Source organism: Drepanopeziza brunnea, assembly GCF_022702325.1.
Source record: "Drepanopeziza brunnea f. sp. 'multigermtubi' strain 214-2 chromosome Unknown ctg8, whole genome shotgun sequence".
In the NCBI taxonomy this organism is placed as follows: domain Eukaryota; kingdom Fungi; phylum Ascomycota; class Leotiomycetes; order Helotiales; family Drepanopezizaceae; genus Drepanopeziza; species Drepanopeziza brunnea.
The window spans coordinates 2216618-2232568 of NW_027094071.1; the positions used below are offsets into that span (position 1 = coordinate 2216618).

General features: G+C 49.6%; 6 protein-coding genes across 6 annotated transcripts; 3 read left to right on the plus strand and 3 right to left on the minus strand.

Annotated features, from left to right (window-relative positions):
- Positions 1-383: 383 nt before the first annotated feature.
- On the plus strand, positions 384-2249 carry L3040_005337 (uncharacterized protein; the record flags this gene model as incomplete). Its single annotated transcript, XM_066157335.1, has 6 exons — positions 384-497; positions 552-683; positions 732-1627; positions 1677-1831; positions 1888-2078; positions 2157-2249. 6 exons carry the CDS (start codon positions 384-386, stop codon positions 2247-2249), a joined length of 1581 nt encoding a protein of 526 aa, XP_066011641.1.
- Positions 2250-2333: 84 nt separating this feature from the next.
- Positions 2334-2760, plus strand: L3040_005338 (uncharacterized protein; the record flags this gene model as incomplete). Its single annotated transcript, XM_007288765.1, has 2 exons — positions 2334-2567; positions 2653-2760. The coding sequence occupies 2 exons, from the start codon at positions 2334-2336 to the stop codon at positions 2758-2760; spliced, it is 342 nt and encodes a 113-aa protein (XP_007288827.1).
- Positions 2761-4184: 1424 nt separating this feature from the next.
- Positions 4185-5765, minus strand: L3040_005339 (uncharacterized protein; the record flags this gene model as incomplete). Its single annotated transcript, XM_007288766.2, has 1 exon — positions 4185-5765. The coding sequence occupies one exon, from the start codon at positions 5763-5765 to the stop codon at positions 4185-4187; it is 1581 nt and encodes a 526-aa protein (XP_007288828.2).
- A 707-nt stretch (positions 5766-6472) lies between these two features.
- L3040_005340 (uncharacterized protein) lies at positions 6473-9423 on the minus strand (the record flags this gene model as incomplete). The annotated part of the gene is made up of 10 exons (XM_066157336.1): positions 6473-6565; positions 6649-6715; positions 6811-6966; positions 7123-7157; positions 7229-7570; positions 8071-8156; positions 8206-8752; positions 8802-9115; positions 9170-9200; positions 9286-9423. The coding sequence occupies 10 exons, from the start codon at positions 9421-9423 to the stop codon at positions 6473-6475; spliced, it is 1809 nt and encodes a 602-aa protein (XP_066011642.1).
- A 353-nt stretch (positions 9424-9776) lies between these two features.
- On the plus strand, positions 9777-11801 carry L3040_005341 (uncharacterized protein; the record flags this gene model as incomplete). The annotated part of the gene is made up of 4 exons (XM_007288769.1): positions 9777-9897; positions 10293-10510; positions 10566-10997; positions 11049-11801. The coding sequence occupies 4 exons, from the start codon at positions 9777-9779 to the stop codon at positions 11799-11801; spliced, it is 1524 nt and encodes a 507-aa protein (XP_007288831.1).
- Positions 11802-13119: 1318 nt separating this feature from the next.
- On the minus strand, positions 13120-15035 carry L3040_005342 (uncharacterized protein; the record flags this gene model as incomplete). The annotated part of the gene is made up of 5 exons (XM_007288770.1): positions 13120-13333; positions 13396-14009; positions 14109-14207; positions 14288-14541; positions 14630-15035. 5 exons carry the CDS (start codon positions 15033-15035, stop codon positions 13120-13122), a joined length of 1587 nt encoding a protein of 528 aa, XP_007288832.1.
- Positions 15036-15951: the final 916 nt, after the last annotated feature.

Consider the following 15951-nt stretch of genomic DNA (forward strand, 5'->3'; position numbering starts at 1 on the left):
TCGCATATGTAGTCTCTCGTCTAGGGCCCACTTTGCAAACGTGATAAGCGCAAGATAAAGGGGTTGGTTAATACCAGACCCGCTAGCATGACCAAGCCGGACGCGTCGTCAGCGGTAAGCCGAAATTGCTTATTATTAGCTTTTCTCATCTTGAAACCGATTTCGAAAGTCTGAGATAGTGATGGCGATAGCGGCCATAAGATGAATATATAGACAGAATACGGTCGGACCGAGCCGAGAACCATTAACCATACAATCTGCTGACTAAGCGAGACTCGATATATTCCCAAATAAAACCATTAGCATCTCATCTTTCAATCTTTCATGACCGATATCGACTTTCCTTATCTTATGAAGACCCTTAGACCCTAAGAATCGACCATATGCGGCCCATACTGCCAAGTCGCATGCTATGGAGATCTTTGAACTCTCTTCCGTTTCGAAACAGATACCGGTTACGACGATGCTACGCTGTGACGGTTTCAAGAACCTACGATGTAAAGCCTGCTCCTTCTCCCAAACGACCCCAGACCCTTGCTGATATCTCAAAGGAGGCTATAAATCTCCTTAATACCCTTCAGACACCACATGAAATCCTCCAAAAGCGATGGGATGCCAATATTAGAATTGACGAGGGATCTAATCACGAGATTAGAAAATGCCTCGCCCGGATCGGATACTCGGTTTGTAATCTCCTTCAGTATCCGGATGGAGGCTAACATGAAAGTAAGCAACGTGACTTGGAAAGCTTAAACATCGTTCACGTCGCTGGTACGAAAGGCAAAGGCTCAACATGCGCATACGTCGATTCGATGCTCTCGCACTATCGTAAGTCACATGATATACCCAAAAACATCGGCCTCTTCACCTCACCGCATCTCATCGCCGTTCGCGAGCGGATCCGTATCAATTCTGCTCCGATATCAGCGGAAATCTTCACCAAATACTTTTTCGAAGTCTGGGATAGGCTTGAAGCCGCAGCTATCAAGTCTGATGCCCCCTTCGAGAAGCCGGTCTATTTCCGATACCTGAATCTCATGAGTTACCACGTATTCCTGCAAGAGAATGTAGATGTTGCTATTTATGAAGTTGGAGTCGGCGGAGAGTATGATTCTACGAACATCGTGGATCAGCCGGCTGTGACGGGGATCTCTACGCTTGGAATTGATCATACGTTTACGCTGGGTGAAACTATCGACAAGATTGCGTGGCATAAAGCTGGCATTCAGAAGAAAGGAGCCCCGTCTTTCAGTGTGCCGCAATTACCAGCTGCGATGAAAGTCGTTGAGAAGCGAGCCGAGGAGAGAGCTGTCAAGTCTTTCGGTGTCGTTGGACTTGACCGACGGTTGGGTGGCGTGAAGATCCGCCCCGATGCACCTTTTCAAAAATCGAACGCGAGCCTCGCAATAGCTCTGACCGAAACGCTTCTCAGGAAGCTAGATCCCAAGTTTCAAATCGACTCTGAGCTACTGCCCGAGGAGTTTGTGGACGGACTCGAGCAAGTGGTCTGGCGAGGAAGGTGCGAAAAGAAGGTTGAAAGAAACATCACCTGGTATTTGGATGGTGCACATACAGCAGACAGTATACTTGTCGCTACGAAGTGGTTTGGGGACGAAATTATCTCAAAGTATACTATCAGATGGCTTCAACTCGTACCATGCTGACCGAAATCCTAGACCCGGGCCTCGGGTTCTCATATTCAACCAACAAGGACACCGCGACGCTGTTGACCTTCTAGAAGGACTCTTCAAAGCGGCTTCATCACAAAATAGAATCAATTTCGACCATGTCATATTCTGTCCTACAGTCCCGGCCTCAAAATCTAATAAAGGTATGCTCCCCAGAGGCGGATCCTACCTCGCCTCATCATCCGCTGACTCTAGGAAGATCAGGTCAATCTCTCCACCGATGCAGCAGCTCTGGCTGGGCTTACAATGCAGAGGACCTTTGCAGATATGTGGCGAACTCTGGACCCATCTTTTGCTACTCAGATCCATGTTTTGCGAAGCGTCGAGGATGCCTTTGAGTATGTCCGTCAAGTAGGCACCAAGAGCAACGCTGAAGATGGACCGGAAGAGGTACATGCGTTCATTACTGGAAGTGTACATCTAGTTGGTCGCGCTCTTGGGATACTCGAAGACGCGGATGCTTTGTAGCAGCTACGAATCAAGGTCTGGAGAGTAGCCTCGTTCACCAGCCGCAACATCGACCTGAGTATCCAGAGCCTCGAGGAGGTCGATGACTTCTAGACAGACAGGGTTAGCGACGAAGAGGACCAATAGCCCTACTTCTTCCTCTCAAACAGCAAACCACCAGCGATCCTGTACGTCAACATGGAGTCCCGCACTGAAGCCAAGAAGCATTACAGCCTCGAGTTCAGCTTCGAGTGCCACGGCTTCGAGTTACCACCCGAGATCTACGTCAACTGGGCCGCCGACCGGATCTATGTCTTCGGACCCAGAGTCGAAAATGTGCAGATCACGAGACGAATGTTCTGCAGCCAATCACAGTATTTCCGGAAACTCTTCTTTGAAAAGGCGCACGCTACTTGGCTTTCGAGATCCAAAGTTTCTTTGTTTTTAAAATGGTGCTCTATCTGGCGACCTCTATTCCTCTATTGTAGGGCCGCTTGAGGAGTTGATTCTGTTCCAGGAAGAACGAGCGCGGGGCAACGCCAGCGAGATCTCTTTCACGGACGATGATTCGATTTCGGTGTGGCCGTCGCCGTGGAACACCGCTGAGGCTTTCTTCGTTCGATAAATGCCCGGAGATTTCGGTGGATGGACAGCTTCCGTTCACTCTCTAGTCGTGTCGTATCAATCATTCGATTTAGGAATATGGGAGATTGACAGTTGGCTTTCTCGGAGACGGGATGGGTTGAGATACGGAAGACGTGCCAGGGCAGCTGCCTAGACAGACGGCATCTCTTGGACTCCAGGTCATCCGATCCGGCGCTGTTTTTCCACCCGTGCGCCAGTATTACTCTTGGAGTCGAATATTTTCTTTACGACCACGAGGTGACACTTCACTTAGCTGACGGATATAATATAAAAAAAACTCGAGAAATTTTTTTTTTTTTTCAAGCACCTCTAGCAGCCTCCCCCCTAGTTCAATACCCTCCTTCCTTATTCATCTTATGTTTTTCTCATCGATAGATACCTGTTCCTACAACGGCTTCCCGGATAGAAAAAAGAAGTAACTGACTGTCTGTGACAAAGCATCGTCCTAGCCCCAAACCCGATCCATATCCATAGCAAGCAAAGCCACCGACGCTCCTTCTTTGCACGAGAGTGGTAGCTCTCGTATCATCAGTTAAGTACCCAGGTAGCAATATCACTGGCTGTATGATACTGCTACAATGACTACTAGTATGTGTCTACGAATGGACAGGCGGGTACTACTTTACTTTACTTTACCAGGATCTCTACTAGCGCAGCATAGCTTGATAACCTCTCTCCCCCCCCTCCTCTCCTCTCCTCTCCTCTCCCCTTTTGAGAAAAAGAAAGGAAAGAAAAGTAAAAAGAGGAAAGTGGTCCGACGAAACGAAACGAATCGGAACGGAACGAAATGAAACCGAAACGAAACGAAACGTAACGGAACGGAACGGAACGGTACGGAGCGGAGCTTAGCCAATTCAGATATATTAATATAAATATAAATACAAACCTAGGCGTGAATGTAAATATATACGAATAAACGAAGAAACGGGGCCGTGGATCTGGAAAGAGAGGAAACCGTCTTCCCCGTTCCGCTTCCGCCTCCTCTGCCTGCGTATGCATATTTGGAAGGGAAGAAAGCAAGAAAGGTAAGGCAAGGAAAGGCAAGGCAGCTAGCACAAATAGAGGTCGCAGATAGAAGAGCGAGGTAAGATCATATATGTATATGTATGTGTGCGTGTATCATGGGCACAATGAAGATTGAGATGAGATTGGTTGAGAAAGAGGGAGCGAGCTGCTGGCATTTGAATTCGAATTCGCATTCGCATTCACATACGAAAGACTTCACACGGTGGTGTCAGGCACAATACTCTTATATATACAACACAGTAATAGTTCATCTCGAAGCCTCCTTCTACGCCGTCGCCAGACACCCAAAACGCCACCGTTCACGCACATACATACAGATTTCTGTCTCCGCTTTCGTATCATTAGGTAGATGTAAAAATTGCATCGATTCGGGCCTGCTCAATCCCAGTACTTGATCGCCCCGTCCAGCCCCGCCGTAACGACCTTGCTCGTCTCCTGCGGGTGCCACTCCACGCATGTCACCGCCCCGTCGCTCGCCAGCATCTTGTGCCACATCTTGCACGTCTTCCAGTCCCAGAAGCACACGTACCCGCCGGTGTCGCCGCTCGCGATGAACTGCCCGTCGGGGCTGCACGCCACGTCCACCGCGTATCCGGCGTTGTTGTGCCCCTTGAACACCTTCTTGCGATTCTGGCGGAACTTGTCGTTGGCGCCGTAAACGAAGATGTTGTTATCAGAGGACTGGAAGGCGACGTATTTGCCGGACGGGTGGAGCGACGCCCGCGTCATGGGGTACATGTGTGGTTCTGCAATGTATTTGATGGGCACGGGGATGTTGTAGTCCCAGGCGCGGAGAGACTTGTCGTCGGAGGTAGTCATGAAGCGGCGGTTTTCGTCTACGAAAGTAATCGTGTTAATCGCTGCGAGATGGTGATCGTATTCTTGCACGATTTCTCTGGTGCGGACATCGAATTGCACGATTTTCTTGTCGGACATGCCGGCCAGAAATTCGTTCGCATGTGCAGGGTCCGGGTTGAATCTTACAACATGAGGGGTTTTACCCGTAGTGAATCGATTTACGCACTGCCCTGTCTCTGTATCCCACAGCTTCATCATGCGGTCATATGAAGCCGACAAGAACTGAGTACCAGAGGGATTGAACGTGACATCCGCCAGCGCCTTCGTATGGCCCGAATATGTCCGTAGCAGCTCTTTCGAATGATACACATCCCAAATCTTGACCGTCGTGTCCGCACTCCCAGACAGCATAAGATGTCCTGAGCCAGGGAAAAACCTGAGTCCGCAAATCTGCTTGGTATGGCTTTTCCATGTGTGTACCAGCTTCTTCGGCACGTAATTCTTCGTGCTGCCCGGCTCCTTCCGTAAATCAATATCCAGATCCTGCGGAACGTGCATGTACGATCGGCCCTGGTAATCATACTGTTCGCTGCCCTCAAACTTCGACGTCTCGGCGCCTCGCTCCTCGGCCTCTTTCCGTTTCGCAATAGCTTGAGGTAGCGCAGGCACGACGGCGCCGCTCAGTATGACGTCCTCCTCGTCTGTGACCTCCTCGTACTCCTCCCCACTTGCCAACCCGTCTCCTTCCTCGACGTCCTCGTACTCCGCCTGCTTATACTTCGCCCACGGACCGACATATGCATTATCGCCTTCCGCGACCGTCGCATCCCCTTTCTTCTGCCTCTTCGCCCGTATCCTAGCAGCCTCTTCCTTCTGTGCCACACCGCCCTGGTACTCTCTGCCCGGTCCGCGCTCCACCGCTCGATGTTGGCTTCTGAAGGTGTGTTCGCTGATATATGTCTCTTCCGCATAGCCCGTGAGAACATTTTTTCGTTTTAGAGAGTTGACTTCATCTTTGAAGGGGTTGGCGGGGCCTTGTGTTGGCCGCGAGAGGTCTTCTGCTGTGTATTGAACGACCTCGTGGTTCTGGCCTGCTGCTTGTCGGACGATGAGGGCATTTTGGGGCGCCATGTTCGGCGGGTAAGCGCCGAAATCTGCCATGTTGGTTGTAGTGATATGAAGGACTCTGTTTTGTTTTCTTGGGATTTTGGAAAATCACTGAGTTGCGACTGAGGAGCGTTGGCGCAAACTGATTTCATCTTACCATGAATATCGAGGTGGTTCAGGGCCTTACGCTAGGAATAACTCTATTCCGCGAGCCACGTGACAATATCAGAATACTTCATAAGCGATATTCCAGCGTCTCTGGCTCAGGCAGATGATGGCTGGCTTCCAGATCTGTGTGCCAGGAAGTTTTTCGACCTACCTTTCGAGGCACTTGGGAGATCTGAAAACCCATTGCGGACCGTTTGAGGCTTCTCACACCGTACCACTGTGATGCTGGAACGCCTGTAGACCGATCGTTCATCACAATTATTATTACTACAAGCAAAGGTAATAGCTCAAAGAAGCTACAACCATCATGCCTGTATCTATCCACGCCAAACGTCACCACGCATGAGGCCTCGAAGTAATGCATGCGCCTATAGCCGCACTGTACAAGACCGCACCTGAAATCCAGCACGAGAATCCCAGCCGCCGTCCGTCATGCCTAGTCGTGAGGAGTGTTTTGTGCGCGATATCCTATCCTCTCATAGATCCGTTCCCCTTCAAGCTTTGCCCACCCAGCCTGCCTTTCAAGCCTCGATCCGCGCAATGAAGCTGCCCACTGTTTACGCCTCGAATTTGTTGTTGATTGACGACTGCAGTCACTGCGATTCGTCGCGGATCAGGGCCACGATCATCGAGTAGAGGTAGAAGAAGAACATGATGAGGTGGAAGCCTAGCTTTATAAAGGATTCCTGCGCACAATCCATATTAGCCCCACTCTTATGGCCAGGCATCCCAGTGCCTAATGTAAAAGCTCCAGAAATGAGGAGCGTACCTTCTTGTGAACGTTGAGTTTTCTAAAGATCTCAGTAGCATCCAGCAAATGTGCGTTGTCAACTATTCTAGAGTCCTGTTAGCCTGGTCCTACACAGCACACCACTATCATTTGCGCGCCCGTGGCTGGAACACCAAAAAAGGGCATTATTTAGGACCATACTTCTTGACATTGAATATTACGAGCGGCAGGTTGAGCAGGAGGGCAACCCAATACCCGCTGACGAGGAAGAGGAAGGTCAGGGCACCGTGGACAGCTGCTTCGGGAACGATGTAGCTGTTCAGGCGATTGCAGAGGTCGATGGGGTTGATGTAGTCACTGTAAAAGCTATTAGCCAATGCTCTGCTTGAGGCCGCTTCTTCTTTGTTGCCCGTCAATTTGGCACAGCTGCTGTCCTTATTGCGCCCCAAGGTCGATTGGGCGTCTGGCAGCCGGTTCTGGAGCTGCGGTAGAGATCGAAAGAGCTGCACGTACCATTCGAGATCGCTGTACATGATTGTGAAGAAAACCTGCAGGAACAGATTGACGGCGTTTATCAGTACCGCCAACAGGTACAGCCAAGCTTCACCAGACATCATACTGGGCAACGAATTGCGCGTTTACGCGAATCTGATCGAATCTGATGAATTTCCTTTTCCCCGGTGAGAAAACTGCGCGTCTGCAGTGTTGAGTGTGTAGTGGTGAGGAATAGGTCAGAGCTCGGGTCGAAAACAGGACAAGGGGAGGAGCCGGAGGATATTTTTGGCGGCGCGGACAGAGTGGGGAAGGGGCGGGAAACTCGAGAATCGAGGTGGCGAGACGAGATGGGATGGTTGGGATGGTTGGGAAAGGACTTCGGGCTTAGGAAAACGCCACGGGAGAGGATGCGGATATTCTTTGGTGAATAAGATAGGGCCCTTGAAGCTATCGCAGTTGTTGAAGACTAGACGTCGAGAATGGTGAAATGTGAAGCTGCAATTGTTCAGATAAGGTACTGGGTACTACCGTACTCTAGCTCCGCCAGGTAAAGCCGGAGCCGATATATAACCAGGATATGGCCTTACATCACGACTACGTGCAACTTGAGAGATATAAGAATACAGATAGGAAAAACGGCTGCATATCAGATAGGAACCATGGCTGTACATCAGATATCGATTTGGATATTCATGTTCAAGGACGAGACTAGCCAGAAGGCGATTTTGGTTTCTATCTTCGAGTACCTAGTTGACCTAGACAATCATAATACCCTTAGACACTGTCACACCTCCTGCGGGGTCCGGATGTCAACCTATCAAGTGCATCCGTTGTCTTCCGTGGAATCGTTTGATGAGACTGGTGTATGCTGGTACTGTATAGCGCCGTCCTGGCATGCTCTATCTTCCGGTCAAAGGCATTATTTCTCGACTAGATCTTCTTATCTCCATTCGTTGCCTCCACTACTGGCATAGCGATCGGTCCTCCGGGAGAATTGGGAAGTCTTGCAGTCAACACCTCAACACCATCAGCCGTCACTAAGAGAGTATGCTCTGCAAAATGTATGAGTAGAATCCAAAGAATGCGGAGAAGAACACATACCAAACTGGGCTGTTCTCTTCCCATCCACCGTAGCACTAGTCCAATCATCGGGCCAAGTCTTATCCCTATAGCTGCCCAGCGCAATCATAGGCTCGATCGAGAAGCACATACCCTCCTTCGCGGCACCCACAGCCTTATTCTTGGCATAGTGCGGGATATTGGGCGGGCAGTGAAACTTATCATTGATGCCGTGTCCACAATATGATCGGATTACACTGCACTTTTTTGACTTGGCGTATTTCTCGATAATGTTGCCGTATTCTCGGAACAGTCCTCCGGGCTTGACAGCTTTGATAGCTTCGTTTAGTGATTCTCGCGCAGCTTCTACAACTCGAACGCTGTCGGGGTCTGCCTTTGCTTTGTCGCCGATGTAGTACGTTTCGTTCAAATCGCCGTGGTAGCCACCATGGTATAATGTGACGTCGATGTTGAGGATATCACCGTCTACCAGGACTCGCTGATCGGGAATGCCGTGGCAGATGATTTCGTTTAGGGACGTGCAAACGGATTTGGGAAAATTGCCATAATTCAATGGCGAGGGATATGACTTTGTGGACTTAGCATTGAGCAGCAGCGCAGAATGTGGTATTTCGTACCTCTCTTTCCAGGCATGCATTGTGCACAATCTCGTCAATGTAGTCCGTGGTCACACCAGGCACAGCCGCTGCCGCCGCAATGTCCAGCACCTCTCTCGCCATCCGGCACACCTTTCTCATAGCCGCCTGGGCTTCCTTATCCAGAATATCAATCTTCGTCCGGCCTGAAAATGTGTTCTCGCTCTTCGGTACACCATCATTCCAATAGTCGGGATGCGGTATCGATTTGGGTACTTTGCGGGGCGCGGAGAGAGGGTAGACAGCGCGCAGAGGACCGGTATATTCGAAGCCGGGGAATGGATCATAGAGACCCGCTGTGTTGGGTTTAGAGACAACTCTCGGGGCTATGAGATTACGGAAGAAGTTACCCTTGGTCTTGTGGATGGCTTTGTGGGAGCTCTGCGACTCGGTCAGCCTGGGAGGATTCGGGAGAGCGCATTTTCTGGTAAGTCATCTCAGTGCAGAGGAGTATAGAAGAACATACCCAACTCTTCTTGAAGCAATCCTGCGAACAGAAAAAGCTGTCCTTTATACCCAGCTTCAGACAGGTCGGACACTGCAGAGTGCCAGCATCTTTTTCGCAGGCCACACCAATGCATTGCTTCGCAGCTTCGGCAGCCATGATCGCGGCCTAGATTTAATGGAGCTATGGTCGCCGGGGAGAGGTAAGAAAGAAAGCACTTAAATAACGGTTCTCAAAAGTCAAGGCGGGGTGAATTGAAGTCTTTTGCTGTGAAGTATTTCTCAGCCTCGAAGCAACATGCATATAAAATACGGAGTATGGTCCTAAGGGGGCATGGGGCCAGGATGTGCAATTATCAAGCCAAGCCACAAGCGAAGCGGCCGCACTCCGGCGTTTGTACCGGTCACCATTCCTCTCCCCCTCCGTTTACCTTTGCCTTTACTTTCTCTTGGTCAATTTTTCATACGCAAAATAACACGAAACGAGAAAATCAAAAAACGACAAGACATATAATGGCTTCGCAGCCGAAGAGGCAAAAGACCGTTGTGGTTGGAGCTGGTCCAGTCGGAGCCCTTGCTGCTTTGTATGCTGCTCAAAGAGACCATGATGTTGAGATATATGAGTTACGGAGTGGTATGTTCTCTTTCTCTTGCCGTTTGCCGCTTGGCGATTGAAATTTCAGTCGGCGTTGTTTTTCAGTCATGGCTTCAAAACTGTCCTAATGCGATTCTGTTTTCTTCGTTTTATCAACTCTCACAATCAGGTATATGTATAGGGTGCCGAAGTATCTTCGCGAAAGCACGGCCAAGGAGAAAGGTCAGTGGCAAAGACTAGTGCCTAGTTCCTAGTGCAAGTCGCTCAGGTTTATCCGATTGCGGGCTTAACAATTGCTAGGCAAAAGTATTCTGAACTTATCTGTCTCTCGTCTAAAATCGTCTCTCCATGAAGCTTTGCTGCTTTCAAGTTGCACTCTTTACACGTCGATTATGTAAATGCATAAGGGTTTTCACTCTTTAACACGTTTCCAGACCTTCGAGACCCGTCGACTACGCCCCTCGGCTTCTCTAGATCAATTAACTTGGCTCTTTCCGAACGCGGGATCAATGCTATGAGACTGTCTGGTAAACCGGATCTCCTGGACAAAGTCATCAGCGAGACGATTCCTATGCGAGGACGGATGATCCATGGCAAAACTCCTTCTGGGCAGTTTACTGAGCAAGCTCAGGACTATGATATACATGGACGGGTACGCCTCCACCCAGCACCACAGCAGCATCGTAGCTCTTGCTGATTTGTCACAGACACTCTATGCTGCCGATCGTGGCGGCTTGAACAAGACATTACTAGACGAATTGGAATCCATGCCAAACGTCAAGTTTTTCTTCAATCATAAGCTCACAGGAGCTGATTTCAAGAAGAATAAAGCCTGGTTCGAAATCTCACCTGCGGATTCCTCTAAGGGAGTTACAGGAACTAGAGCACGAGAAGTCGAGATCGACTTCGATCTCATGATCGGCGCAGATGGAGCCCATTCGGCAGTCAGATATCACCTGATGAAGTATGCTCGCTTAGACTACCAGCAGACCTACATCGACACGCTCTGGTGCGAGTTCTCCATCGAGGCAAGAGACATCGCACCAGGTCAAGAACCTTCAACAAGATTCGCCATCTCGCCACACCACTTACATATTTGGCCTGGCCGGGACTTCATGTTCATCGCGATACCCAGCTTAGTACATCCCCTCTCCTTTTACATATGAAATCCATGCTAAACAAACCCCCAGGATGGCTCCTTTACATGTACCCTCTTCATCCCTTCCTCTCATCTCGCCTCCCTTGAATCCGAGCCCTCTTTGATCCCCACCTTCTTCGATACATATTTCCCGGGCGTCACATCTCTCATTTCCCCTGACGTGCTCATCTCCTCCTTCATAACCAATCCTCACCTTCCCCTCATCAGCATAAAATGCCAACCATACCACTTCGGCTCCTCTGTCGTAATCCTTGGCGACGCCGCCCACGCCATGGTCCCCTTCTACGGCCAAGGCATGAACGCCGGCCTCGAAGACGTCCACGTTCTCTTCACCATCCTCGACTCTCATACCACCCCTGCCCACTTTACCTCCCCTCCCAGCCCGTCAGCCAGAGCGCAAGCGCTAGCCGAGTACTCGAGGCTCAGGACGCCCGATGCGCACGCCATCAATGATCTCGCGCTGGAGAACTACACGGAGATGCGCGCTTCGGTCATCTCGCCATTGTATAAAGCGCGCAAGTGGCTGGAGGAGAATATATCAATCTGGGTGCCGGGACTGGGGTGGGCGACGAAGTACTCTAGGGTTAGTTTTGGGAACGAGAGGTATAGTGAAGTGGTGAGAAAGAGTGAGAGGCAGGGCCAGTTGTTGATGGGTGCGTTGCTTGGAGGGGTGGGAGGATTGGGTTTGATCGGGGTGGTGGGGATCTGGGTGACGATGAAAGGGAGACGGGGGGGACTAGAGGTTGGACGGCTGAGAGAGCTTTTCGGGTGGATGAGTGGTTAGCGGGTGTATAAAATGTGAATGAATATAGGGATAGACTGGTAGAGGCTTGGGATGATATGATAGGATGAAGGAGCTTGTATTTTTAAGTTAACGAATCTCTCCCGAATAAATAATTTATCGCCATCTAGAAGCTCTAGTCCTAAATTCATGCAAGTATCTAATCAGAACACTGATTGTAATTTTAAACTACGCAGCCTCAGACGACTGTGAGACCATTATACTATTTCCTTCTTCCTTCTTCTTTTATGCGTATCAAGCTAAGCGAGTAGGATATCAATACAACAAACTAGTTGATGTCGTCATTCAAGAAAACAAACCACAAATCAATATTAATATCCACTCATATCCTACCGACATTTTAAAGCGAGACGTGACAGCAGATTCCCGATATCTATCACCTACACGTCCAAGCCCTAACCGTCTCACTACGCCCATCAGACAAACCGACCGATCTCTACACAAGGCTCTAACAAGTCTCGCTATTACTAATTGTTTGTTTACATGTAAAGCTGTATCTGCGCACCTTTCACCAGACCAGGAAACCAGGACCTACCTCCCAGAGCCTCCTGTGACTTGTTGGAATTTCGGTTTGCGGCTTCTTGCTGCTTGAGTCTTCGTTAGCGGAGGTGTATATATATATATGTGTATAGCCTACAGCTGTGTTATAGGAGGCGAGCTAGGTAGATAGGTGAATGGGCGCGCTGATAGTAGGACACTTGGTGAGTGAGGGTGTTCACTATTCCATTCAGAGGTTAATGATGGTTTTGTTCACTCGTTTGCTATTTTGTTCATGTCAGGGCGCGCATCCTCTTTTTTTTTTTTTTTTTTTTTTTTTTGGTAAAGAACTCTGAGTCGATTCAATGATAGGCCATAATTGAAAGCTGAGATCTGACTTGGGATTCTCCTTGCTTGCTGTGAACTTCGTAGCCAGCGCCTGGACATATCTGACTCGAGAGACGGGAAACAAAGCCCGCGCGAACTGTGATAATATTGTAAAAGTGCCAGCCTCTGATGATAATAGGTAAATTATTGTTAGCACTGTAACCATGCCCTTTTCCCCTGGAAGCAAAATTATTGTACGATGCTCAGCTACGCCAAATTAACCACTCATCCAAACATTAAGGTACGGGATTGCCAAAACGACTCTCGTCTCAAATATCTGTTATAACTCAAAGTTGAAGTTAGCGATCAACAACCCAGGAAGTCCAAGAAAGCATACCAATTTAGTGCGCTGCGATAGTTTTTTTTTATTTTTTTTCGCGAGGCGCGATCAAGCACATTACCATTCTTCCGAGTCTCGGAGCCGCCACAATCATGATCATGGACGGTCCTTGATATTCTTCACCACCAACGGCAAGGCAATAGCCAGACCCCCGGCTAACAGCGCACCATTCAAGATGATCTCGCTGCCCGCCTTGATGTGGTAGCTGTTGACCCGGAAGGCGACAGCTGCGCCAGCAGACTGGACGCCCTTGTAGAAGCCAGCGAGATGAGCCACCTTCTGGGGGTCATCGATGAGGCATCCAATGGCCCTACTACCGTAAGCATGGATCTATCTATCCCAGGCGCTCGCGGGCGGAAAAGTTCATCATACCACATGAGATAGGTGTTGTAGGCCGCCGCCAGGAATCCAAAGGCGGCGTAGAGGATGGCCGAGACGGGATACAGCTGGGCATGGTAGTCCATCTTGAGCACTCCCGTTCCCCACCCGGCAACCTTCATGTCCCATATGTAGGCCGCGGTCCACACCCCGCAGGTCTGCACGACGAGGATGCAGAGGGTCAATCTAGCCCGGGTACTCTGGCGCATCCATCTGAGCTCCAGCAGCCAGCCTGTCAGGTACCCGCTTGCGATCTCCGCGAGCCAGTAGACCACGTTGTTGAGGGAGCGGGTGCGGATGTCGAAGTTGGGCAGGTTGAAGGTGTTGAACTGATACGGGTAGAAGAAGTTGCTGGCGAAGAACATGGGGAAGAGCAGGAGAATGTACCAGTCCGAGTACAGAGCCTTGAAGGACTCGTGCATCTCTTCTTTCCACGAGCTGGTGTCTGGGAGCGAGACATAAGTCCCATCTTCTCGAAGTACATTCTCAGGCTTCCGGAGGACCGTCAGGGCGATCAGAGAGCCAGAAAAGGCGAGGGCGATGAAGGCGATGAATGTTCCATCATCGACTTCGTTTGCCGGGGAGTGGAGATTTTGAACTAGTGAAATCTAATTTCTGTGTTAGTCTAAGAAAACGGAAGCTGGTATTGCGGAGCATGGGCGCAAGGATGAGATGAAAGTGTTTGTTAGTTGGACGAGAAAACTTACTAAGCTGCCGATCACAGCACCTGAGTTGTAGATACCAAGAAACGATCCGATCGCCCTCCCTTTCTTGCCTGCTCCAGGGTATGAAACGGTCATGAAGATCTGGATAGAACAATATTCAGCACCTGCTCTCATAGGGCACCCGGTGGTCAATCCATGAGAAATTAACCTATGGGGCTTACTTGAGCGGCCCAGAAGATACCAGCACAAATCCCCAACAGCAAGCCCGAGAAGATCAGGAAACCTTCATTGGCAATTTGCTTGTAGCAGAAGAGACTACCTGTATAAAGAGCATAGCCTAATCCCCCAACTGCAAGGCAGACACGAGGGCCAAGCTTGTTGACAAAGATACCGGCGAAGAATCCCATGACTGAGAACGTGGAGTATAGAGAAACATTAGCATCATTGGAAGGTCCTGAAGCAAGAAGTCCGGCGCCTGTAGCAAAGTCAGTAGAAAACTCGAAAAGCTCCCCAAGTTTTAAGAAATGTGGGAGAAGAGTTGAAGACAAGAATCGGAGCCGTACCGCCGATACCATTTAGAGCATTCCACATCCCAGGACCCAAGAGACAGATAATCGAAACGAGGATCAACTGATACCCAACAGTCGAGAAGTTCTTCAAGAAGCCGCGTAGTCCCGAAATACGGTCAGAAGTTCCAGGAGATTCGGGGCCGGAAGGAGCCCAGGTATCAGCATCGACGCTGGGAAGTCTATCAAGGGGAGTTGCTGGCATCAGGATTTCGCCATCATTGCCGACTTCAGCAAGCCTCTTACTTGAAGGGTAACGACCAGACTGTGGACGTGTTCGTTCAATGGTGATTAAGGGATGAAGCACGAGCTCGATAGACGATGCATCAAGAGAGCCGTCCAAGGAATTTTGGGGTTCTTTCTCTCCACCACCTTCCTGGACAGGAAGTAGATCAAAAGACATGATTTGTTGATTTTTGAGGCTTTTCTTGACGATATAATGAGCAGCGACTATGTTTTTCAAAAAAAGGATTGATATGGCAATATACGCGCGAAGTTGACAATCCTAGATTGAGAGGGTTGCGAAAGCTTTCTTCCGCGTATCGAAGAGGATAATAAGAAGAAGTGAGAGATGAGACAGATGCTTTTCAAAATTTCTCATCCCTAGAGGCCGAGATGGAGCAGTGAAAGGAGAAGACGAGCAGAAAGTGAGTGAAGTTGGAAATCCGGTTCAGGGGCGCTAGTGCTTGCTTAGCGAAGTGGTGAAGGTAGGAGTCTTTTCGAGCACTCTCATGCCACTCTGCCAAAGTGCCATGCCCAAGTACCGCCGACTCGCCGAGCCCATGGCGATTTGGCATCTTGCCGCTCAATTCCTCGATCATTGATCTATTCTACCGCCTCGGCTCTTACCTCAGTATATTGAGCGGCAACGTTCCGTTCCCAAGTCCATGCCAAGATCCCTCCTTTGTACCGGTCCAGAGCCCCATGACATAGGACGACAATCTTGTACCTTCTTCTATGAAGCTTCTAGGGCCAACTGAGAGTGTACTTTCTTGGCGTCGCCGTTGTGTTTTTTCTCCTGTATACTTCCGGAAGTACAAAGTCGTACCCGTTGCATTAAGCCATGTGGGAATCGAAACTTTAGATGGAACTATTGCGCTGATTGTAGCCTGGTAGTGCTTGCCGGTCATACTGTTATACGCAACGGCAAGGCTTATTCCTGTGCCATGATGGTGCACTTGGGTACAATTCGACTTGTCATATCTTATCAGTGAGGACGTCACTGTAGACGGGTATGTTTCTATGTATATCAAGGAAAATATGCCAATATCAGGAGTCACACGTACGAGATTTTCAGATTTCTGAGTGACCAGAGCCAT